Here is a 10395-nt window from a genome sequence, read left to right as displayed (position 1 = left end):
TATGTTTGTTGTCAGACTTGCTTTATATTTACTGCACTGTTTTCCTCCTGTTTTATACTGTGTTTCTGTATGTTCTAATTTGTCTTGTTCTAAAAGCCAAAAAAATCAAATCAAATAAAAACCCTACACAGAACAGCAACTAACTAATTAACTAACTAACTATAGTGTAACTAACTAACAGTTAACTATTTCTTTTATGTTTCAAAACTTTATTCACAGTAGATGATTGTTTTTTTTTTTTTTTTTTTTTTATGTGTATGACATGTCATGGTATGCTATGCATTATGAGAAAATTTATACAATGGAATACATGTTTTGAATAAAAAATCTGTTTATTTTTATATATTCTATGAACAAAAATAAATATCTACTTATTTATTCATATATATTTAGAATAAACCTTTTTAAAAATATAATAATAATAATAAAAATAATAATAATTATTATTATAATTTACATTCTGACTTGAGTATACATTTTAAAATAAGGTTTTCAGAGCCATAGATTGTATAAAAACAGTAGGCATATTGGATAGTCTCCTAATTTTTTTTTTTACATCTCTTACAATCAAAATAGAAAAGAAAGGCTTTTTATAAGACATTTTTTAAGAAGATCTAGAGAATATGATTAAGTTACATTTTCCAGAGATTAGACCCTTTGCACCGAAACTGATTTTCTTTAATTGCTGGGATTCATCCAGGAAGTAATTGTAACAGTATTGACCCCGTATTAAACCAATCGTTTGGGAGGAAATGTAATGTTGTCCAATCACATTTCACCGTGCTACTGGGTGGGCGGGCTCTTCTCATTCTGTGTTGTGTTTGTTTAGTAGCGCAAGAGCAACGATTTCGGTTCTGTTTTCTCTGATTTCCAGTCGCTGAACTGTATCGTTCGGCTGAGCATTCAATAAAACCAGGTAAACAATTCGCATTTCATCTATTAATTCGACTCATCAGTAGAAAAAGCGGCAAAACATTACTGAAATCACTAGAAGACTCTAGAAGCGACCAGAGAGACAGATGACTGAAGTTTGTATCAAGCTCAACTATCATGTCGGAACAGAGTTACTACATTGATGGTCAAAATTACTGCCTTAACTCTCGCTAAACGTTGACAGACCCCAATAACATATACGTTTACATATAAATTACTGATAAATGGTGAATTGTCGAGGCGAAACACAACTGACCTGCTGCTGAGTCATTAGCTAGCTAGTCAAAGAACCTTTAGCCGAAAGGCTAAAAGAGAAGTTCAGTCGATCTGACTGAAGAGAAAACCACCGTAACCCTGTGTCTTCTACAGCACGAGTGCTCATTTAGACATAAAACATCAAAGAACGCGTTCATAAATTATGATGAACTTCTGGTATTGTGATTCTTTGCTTGTTCTGTAGGTTAGCAAGCTAACTAACGTTAGCCTGGCTGGAGACATACCGTTAATGTATTTGTCTCTTATGAAACACTACCCTTTCTAGAACATATTCTCGCTCAGATGAGACCGCAGGGCAAGGCACTTTTCATCCACACAGATATTTGTATGAATCAAACGTCTATTTCCAGACTTCAGGTTTTTGTTTTTAAAATGTTTCTTGAGATTTTTGTCTATGTTTCGTGCTTTTGACACCTGCTGAAGTGCCAGGTTAGTTTCTGCTGTAGTGACAGTTTCCATTCAGTCCCACTGTGACCTTCTGCCCCTCTTCAGTTATCTACATTACCACATGGATAAAGTTGCTTCAAATATCTTCATCATAACTGCTTGCTTTATTCACAGTAGTATGTATTTAAGCTTGTCATGCACATATTTTTGTCTTCTTGGCCAGTGTTTATTGTTAGTTGCAAACATGAATTCTGTTGTGAGACAGAGCAGATTTTATTACGATTAGTTCATTGGATTAACATCAGTCTCATGAGCTTTGTGTTTTCTCTGTCTCATAGGCACAAACAGCACTTTGTTGCTCTGCACAAAGGGTACTTGAGTTGATCGCTGCTCGATGGAAAGAGTGTAACAATGTTCAGTTTTGAGGGAGATTTCAAGAGAACACCCAAGGTGTCCCTTGGAGGTGCTAGCAGAAAAGTAAGTTTTCCCTAAAGGATGGCTGAATGATCAAAGTGTCTAAATCCAGACTACTTTGTTTACACAAATGTGTCTAGTTCTGTGCATCACTACTTTCGTCTACTATGATTATTACTTGGAAAATGCTGATATGGTATATTTGAGAGTTTTTGGTGTAAAGGATTTTAACATATGGACTACATGAATCTGGCAAAAATGGTTGTATCATTTTGATATTGGATCTATTTTGATATGTCTCACATGTGTGTTTTGTACAGGAGGAAAAAGCGTCACTTCTTCATCGAACACAAGAAGAAAGAAGGAAAAGGGAGGTGAGAATCGTCCATTATGGCATTTTAAAGTGCTGTGTTTTATGGTAAAAATAGGACAGAAAAGTTCTAAATAATGTCTAAACCTTTGTATTATGAGCACTTCTTAATGATGAATCACTTGTTGTATTCTTCATGGATGAAACTGTCTGCTAAATGAATAAATGTAAAACTGATGTTAGTTAAAAAAAAAAAAAAAAAGCTTGGGTTGACTAATTGATCGAATGCAGTAACATTTTCAAGTGTGTCTTGAGAGTAAAAATACTTTTTGCTGCCATTGTACCCATGACGTGTATAGTATTTCTGCATAATATATATTTTCGTTTTAGAGCTCGAAATGAGGATATGAAACTTAAAGTTGCAAACTCATCTTTGTTTTTCCACAGGATGAGAGGAAAAGACTAAAAAATGCAATCATCATTCAGTCATACATAAGGGGATACCAAGACAGGAAACAGCAAGTATGTGACAGTGGTTTAAACACTTACTTTCTTTAAACAGAGAGCATGTTTGTGTTCTTGTAGTTGATAGACTGTTTGTTAAATTCCTAATTACTCTTTCTCTTTTAGTATGCCATTCAGAGGGGCTTCTTTGACCACTGTGTGTGTCAGTGCCAGTCAGGCTCTGGCCCTCAGCTCACAGACAGTGCCATACTCAGCCAACTTGCTCGCCAGCTTCTGTTTTTTTACAGACTTAGTGAAGACAGACACAGAATGGTAAGGACTGCAGGTTTAAAAAGGTGTTATTGCCAGATGAGGCTCAGTGATGCTTTGTTATTTGCCATTTTAATGTGTTTTGAAGAAAAAAGAAGTTGGACAGATTGGTATTGTTATGGTGTCACTGACTTTATAAAGTCATGAACCTTCATTGTCATTTATGGAGGTTAATGTCTTAACTGTGCAGATCTGGATGTGTCAGAGTTTGGTAAAGCATCATGCTCAGTTCGTGAAGCTGCTGACGGGGCCAGAAAGACAGAGCTGTCTGTTTCAGATCAAGAGGATACTGGGGCACTGTTGCAGGTAAAATGAGATGGTCTTCAGATACCGCTTTGTGTAGAAGCATTCCCAAAATAAATCACAGTCACATGTAAACCTTTAGATCGTCTTGTTGGTTGGCTGCTAAGCATTTTCTCTGTCTGTTTAAGGTTATTGCAAGCATTTGAGGATGACAGTCTAAATGTGGCCGTCCCGATGAGGATGCTGGAGGTGTTTTCATCTGAGAGAACATACTTGCCCTTTCTACAGGATGAAAACTATGTCACTGCACTAATTGAACAAATATTGCACTATATGGTAGAGAAAGGTACAGAGTTTTGCCCCATGTTAGATTTATCTTCATTAGGGTTAACAGATGAGTATATTTAGTTAGAGAAATTACGTAAGATACTCTTTTTAATTTAGCTTAAGTTTGCAACCGTTATCTATCGTAATCATTTTTTTTTCTCTTTTAGGTTACTACAGATCTCTGTATGTTTTAGTGAATCACAAGTTGCCATCGAGTCTAGAGTATAGAGATGCCCCTTCCATTCCACTGGCACAGACATTGCTGGAGCACACGATCAAACCTCTGCACTTTACATACAGCTCCTGCCCCCCAGATACCAGGTACATATTCACAGAGGTGCATACTGGGAAAAAAAGTCTAATTGATTCAAATGATTCATTGCCTCTTATTCTATACATGCTGAGAAGAGCATTTAGTTGAAGCTGTTAGAGGAATGTCTTTGTTTTGGTGTGTGTGTTGCATGGGTCCCACTCAGTAAAAGGCTGCACACTGACCGCTTATTGCAGACCGTTAGCTTTATCCTTCCAGGGGACCAATGGACAGTAGTTCTCTCACTGCTGTGTTTGCAGAGAGTAGTAAACCCCAGACAGACTCATTGACTCAACATGTAATGTTTACACAACATTTACCCTCCATTCTAACACTCTGATTGACGGACACTGCTGTTTTCTTTGCTTTTCTCTCTGAAGAACGACATGAGCGCGAGAGAAGAAGCTTGTGCATATAGTTTCGTGTTTGCCCTCTTTCTTTCTCTCACTCTTTCTCTCTCTTACACACACACACACACACACACACACACACACACACACAGAGGCATGTAAGCAGACAAACCATGTTTCCCCCCAAAACCTTATGATTTAAATGAACATTTAAAAATTAAAAAAAATAATGTTTTTTAATAATTTTACACTACTATTCAGAAGTTTTAGGGGTTAATTTGTAAGGTTTAATTCCAGTGTGGATACATCAAATTATGGTGGTGTCACTTCTATTTATTTTAAAACTTTTTGTCCATAAGGCAATTGTAAAATACATCCTTTAGAATTATTGTATTACTGTAATGTCAGTTAAATAAAATATTATTTATTTATTTATTTATTATTATTTTTTTTATATGTATGCTTAAATTAGGGAAACTAACTACGTTCTTCTAAGTCAGAGCTCTCGTGTTGGCAAAAGAAAAAGGTTGTTGAATTTGTTGTCTCATAGATGCACAAATAGCTATGTGCATACATGCGTTTGTATATTTATTGGGAAGTATATTAGTATTAAAATTTCTATTAATTGTGATGTATAGAAAAAAGAATTAGGTCCTTATTGCAGACTGAAACATACAGTACAGTTACAATAAATAATAATAAATTCACAGGTTCTCAACCTTTTTTTTCTTCTTTGATTCACAGGCAGTTTGTTTTTTCAGCCTTCACCGAGGAGTTCATTTCAGTGCCTTTCACTGAACAAATCTATCATTTCTTTGTGCCAGCCTTGTCAGACCCAAAACTAGCTTTCCCATTTCAGAACTTCCTTTGGTCACTTCAGGCCACCATAGCCTCCTCTGCCCAGGCCAGAGCTCAGGCTCCCTGGCTATTTTATTTTGTGCTATCAGTTGGGGAATCAGGACTGGGTAAGCCTTCTGCTTAATGGCACGTTACAGTATCACTAATATACTGTGTGTTAGCAAGGTGCCCGATCAGTGAATAAAATGATTTTGTCCATTTTGTTTATATAGGTTCACTCTCCGAGGAAGGGTTGCTGTTGTACCTGAATGCGCTCCAGACTCTGTTGCCATTGTTGCCAGTGACGGAGTGTAACAGTACAGCTGACATCAACAGTGATTCAGAAGATGAGGAAGAAATGACCGTACAGCCTCCTGCTGCACAGGTACACACACATTCAGAGAGCTTCACAGTGTGCAAATGTGTTCTTAAATTGATGAATATAATTCTGTCTTATTTTTTAAAGGATGGCAGTTGGATATCTGTGCATTATATAACAGAGGAGTGTGTACAGAAGATGGACACCAAGCAGCAGACTAACGCTCTGCTTACATTAGTGTGGAGAGACTCAGCAAGTGAAGACATCTTCACCATGATGGCCTCCATCTGTCACACGCTGATGGTGCAACATCGTATGATGGTGCCCAGAGTCAGGTAAGATATATGCAGTGGCGACTCCAGACAATTTTGATTGGGGGGGGGGGGCCAATGGGCGTCCTGATCATTTCAAGGGGTCTCAAGAAAACCAACAAAAAATACAGTGGACACGGCTAATAACTGAAGATTACTGCTACTAAACAAAAAAAAAACAACACAGCATATCAACTACTTTGTTTTTAATTAATCAATTGCAGTTTGCAAACAATATGCTAAAACTTTAAAGGGTTAGTACACCAAAAAAGGTAAATTATGTCATTAATAACTCACCCTTCATGTCGTTCTAAACCCGTGATACCTCTGTCCGTCTTCGGAACACAGTTTAAGATATTTTAGATTTAGTCCGAGAGCTCTCAGTCCCTCCATTGAAGCTGTGTGTACGGTCTACTGTCCTTGTCCAGAAAGGTAAGAAAAACATCATCAAAGTAGTCCATGTGACATCAGAGGGTCCGTTAGAATATTTTGAAGCATCGAAAATACATTTTGGTTCAAAAATAAAAAAAATTATGACTTTATTCAGCATTGTCTTCTCTTCCGTGTCTGTTGTGAGCGTGTTAACTGCAGTGTATATCCGGTTCGCGAATTAATCATTTTATTTAACTGGTTCTTCTTGAACCAGTTCACCAAATCGAACTGAATCGTTTGAAACAGTTCACGTCTCCAATAAACATTAATCCACAAATGACTTAAGCTGTTAACTTTTTTTAATGTGGCTGACACTCCCTCTGAGTCAAAATAAACTAATATAGTGGAGTAATTAATTTACTCAAACAGTACACTGACTGAACTGCTGTGAAGAGAGAACTGAAGATGAACACCGAGCTGAGCCAGATAACGAACAAAAGATTGACTTGTTCTCGAGTCAAGAACCGGTTGCATCGGTTCTCAGATCACCAGTAGTGATGGGAAGTTCGGTTATTTTCGGCAAACCGGTTCTTTCGGACAGTTCGATTCAATAAACCGATCGAAAAAAAAAAAAAACGGTTCACCGGTTCTTTTGCGCTATGTATGTGTTCATATATATATATATATATATATATATATATATATTAGGGCTGTCAAATGATTAAAATTTTTAATCAAATTAATCAGAATTTTCAGTTTTCAGATTAATCATGATTAATCACTATTTGCAATTACACCTGAATCCTAACCCTTTTTTTTTTTCTGAAATGCATACCAAAAGATAAATAACAGGACACAGATACATAATTTTCATGTATTGATTCATCAATATGTGGTTCTTTTTTTCTGAATTTCAAAAGTTTAACATTTACTTAGATTAAATTTACCTGAGCATTATATTAAACCATGCCATTTAACTACAGATAGTGTAAGAGTTTTAGGTGAACCAGTGGTTAAATATAGCCACATATCTATGAAATTATGCATAGAGAAACTCGAAAGAATGAACTCAGAAACACAAACATGCGCCACCATCACATAAGCAGCACTCTGGGCATTCTTGTTTTTAGGAGGTGTTCATTTGCTCTGCCACAATACTTTAGGATCAATATTTTCATGTTCTGAAGGCTTCAAGTGCCAGTAAAACCAAGTGAAAATGCGTATTGCTTTCCCAAACAGCTGTAATTTTCGCTGCATTGCATGTAGGCATTCTGCGCATGCGCAGTGTGAAACACAGGACGCTATAACAGGAAGAAGCTCCACCAAAGTCGTCTCTGTTTATCGAGCTTGGCATGAATGTATTTGAGAGTAACTGGGGTAAAACCTTAAGCTTCTTCGGTGTTTTTGTCGCTGCACTCGCCGCTGTTTTTTACTATCTTGAGAATTCAGAGAGCGACAAGACTTTCCTGACCTGAATAATTTGTCACACTGCGCATGCGTGAAATGCATAAAAAATTTGACGTAATTAACAACAAACAACTAATTAACGTCATTAACGTGCTATTTTTGACAGCCCTAATATATATATATATATATATATATATCCCTGAAATATGAACATAATCACTCTCTTACATCAAGATCATGTGGGCATGATGGACCACTCTAATTAATAAAAAGAGCTGCAATCAGATGAGAACTGGATGCACTTTTATACGTGTATAAAAAGATTCCCCAACATCAAACTGTCAGGTCTAGAAGCAGATTGTTCATTTTTTTTTTAATCTTCTGGTTTTCATTTTATTTAACGATAAAGCAACATTGCGATCAGGCAGTTTAGTCTCATCTAACTATGTTTTTTTTATTTTTATTACCAGAGCAGTTTTAATTGCTGCCACTCATCAATTAGTGTAATGAGCTCTACTCTCAATCACCTTCGCTTTATGTACTTCTGGTTCTGCAGTGTTGACAAAATGAGAACAGGATTCAGCAGATAGAATGAAAGAAAGGAGGAAAGTGATGGAGAGAGACCGAATGAAAGACAGGGAAGAGGAGAACGTCTGGTTTAATGAGGGAGAGAGATATCAGATAAAACCATTGAGCATTAAAAGGTGGTGTCAGTAAACCAATCTGAACTAGTTTCAAGTTTCCACTCATGCAGTGTGCATCCTAGTCTATACCTTTTCTCAATATCAAAGTTGTATTGTGTATTAAAATCTTAATCAGAAAACAGTCTTCACAGTAGAGGAGGCAGCATTCACAAACCCCTTACATTTTAGAAAAAATCGTCCCACTTTAACCAAAATTGTAACTTTTAAAAAACATTTTCTTTTTCAGTAGGGGAATGTTTTTTTTTTTTAATTTTTATTTTTTTTGTAATTTCTTAAAAATAATTTCTTTTGAGCATTTCCCAAAAAAAAAAAAAATGTTGCTAGCTAATGTTTTATTATATTACTTATAAATTATTTTGGGAGCTTACATTTTCTCTACAAATACTTATTTATTTTGATTAATGATTGACATGTTTTTTTTTTATGTGGGAAAGATACTTTTCTTAAAATTGAGTCTATTTAACACTCATATTATGGTCTAATTAAAATGCTTTTTTCATAGACAAAAATGACAGAACAAAATGAACCTATTTGTAAGACTGTTTAATATTTTTAATAGTTCTTTGAAAATATAGAGTAATCGGAAATAAATAAAGTATAACATATCCTATAAAGCACATTTCAAAGTTGATGCAACTCAAAATTGTTTCTGTGAGACACCTTAGACTTCTTTTGCAGGTTCTGCTTTCATTCACGCATTAAATAAACCTCTTGGATTTCCATTATGTTTTCCTACATATTCTTTCCTCATGCTGTATTTTCCTCCATTTATTTTGGAGGTATTTTTATATTTTACAGCTCCGTCCAGAAGGAGAAGGCTTTTATCATAAATCCTGCCTTCACTACTTTATCATTATCGGATATCTGTACAAAATAATTAGCTGGCCTAGGAAGATTAATTCCTGCAGGAGTGGATGGGATAGTTTTACAAGAGGTATAACAGCTGGCTCTGATTTACAACCTTTAAAGAAGCGCCCAGTGAGCGTGCAAACTTGGTTGCCTTTAAAACATGATCATATTTTAAAGTGAAGAGTATGGCGGTATTTCACACTAAACAAGGTCATTATAGTATCAGACTGAGTTAGTGTAAATGGCGCACTTGGGTCTTGTCCATGGAAATTTCTCATTAATGTTAAGCTTGCTGTATTTGTTTTGGCAATTTAAAAATTCTATGAAGATGATTTTAAATTGTGATTAGATGCAAAGAACATGCATTTAAAAGACTTGTCACATTATTAATATTAATAAAAGATAATGGAGTTATTATAACAGTGACATTGACTTAGATATAATATAGTTCTATAGCTTTGATTCAATTTCAAACACGTGTAAAACATTTTTTATTATTTTGAGAAAATGAAAACCTGATAACATTTTGCTTTGTGTGTCCATTTTATTTAATTTAGAATTGTTTGTCTACTTCAGCGTTTCATCCATTTATCAGTGAGAGTTCTGCTATTGCTGTGTTATTATTTTATTGTCAACGTTAGTTAATATAGCATATTGGGCAGAAAGGTCTATAAAATTGTAAACAGAAGTGCTTTGTGTGAAGTGGATTTACATCTTACCTTAACCTCAGCTTTAACTGTATCTTCTCCCTCAGTTACTTCTAATTATGCTTTATTTATTCTTTCACGCTTTGACACAAAACAAGTAACCCCCAGAGTGATTTCTCACACCCTGGTGTGACGGCTGTTAGGTTTAATGATTTGGTGCGACCTAAACACAGAATCTAATTTGTGATAGCAACACTACTTCTACGGTCAAGCAGTTGAGGCCGTGCTACATTGTCTCTCTGGCTGTCATTAACTGAAATGGAGCCCCCACAGGAACCACTGGTCTGTTTACGACCCTGAAGCAGACCGCTAGTTTACTAATGGAAGGTGCCTCACCTAAATAAAGCTTAATGGCTCATTTAATCTTTCCTGTGGTCACATACAAAGACGAGAAATTCCAGCTCACTGGGTTGTTTATATTTTTTTCTATTTTATTAGTCCTGCTGTACTGTTTGGGTTTTATGGGCAGGAGATGTGGTTATTTGAACATTTAGTGATGAGAGTAGTTCCTGTAGCACCTTTGACTAAAAGTGGTGGTGGGTTATGTTCAGTAAGGGTATTGTTT

At 35.7% G+C, this 10395-nt stretch overlaps 1 protein-coding gene across 1 annotated transcript in view; it reads left to right on the top strand.

The window, feature by feature from the left end:
* Positions 1 to 761: 761 nt before the first annotated feature.
* Positions 762 to 10395, top strand: part of ube3c (ubiquitin protein ligase E3C) — a 29838-nt gene continuing 20204 nt past the window's right edge. Inside the window, exons 1-11 of the mRNA XM_052561316.1 lie at positions 762 to 916; positions 1935 to 2073; positions 2331 to 2384; positions 2768 to 2842; positions 2951 to 3097; positions 3285 to 3400; positions 3526 to 3683; positions 3832 to 3985; positions 5069 to 5289; positions 5395 to 5546; positions 5628 to 5815. Coding sequence (XP_052417276.1) covers positions 2008 to 2073; positions 2331 to 2384; positions 2768 to 2842; positions 2951 to 3097; positions 3285 to 3400; positions 3526 to 3683; positions 3832 to 3985; positions 5069 to 5289; positions 5395 to 5546; positions 5628 to 5815 — 1331 coding nt within the window. The 5' untranslated portion in view covers positions 762 to 916; positions 1935 to 2007. The remainder of the gene's footprint in view (positions 917 to 1934; positions 2074 to 2330; positions 2385 to 2767; positions 2843 to 2950; positions 3098 to 3284; positions 3401 to 3525; positions 3684 to 3831; positions 3986 to 5068; positions 5290 to 5394; positions 5547 to 5627; positions 5816 to 10395) is intronic.

Source organism: Carassius gibelio, chromosome B7, assembly GCF_023724105.1.
Source record: "Carassius gibelio isolate Cgi1373 ecotype wild population from Czech Republic chromosome B7, carGib1.2-hapl.c, whole genome shotgun sequence".
Classification (NCBI taxonomy): Eukaryota; Metazoa; Chordata; class Actinopteri; order Cypriniformes; family Cyprinidae; genus Carassius; species Carassius gibelio.
The sequence above is the reverse complement of the archived record's forward strand: the minus strand, read 5'-3'. Positions and strand labels throughout refer to the sequence as shown.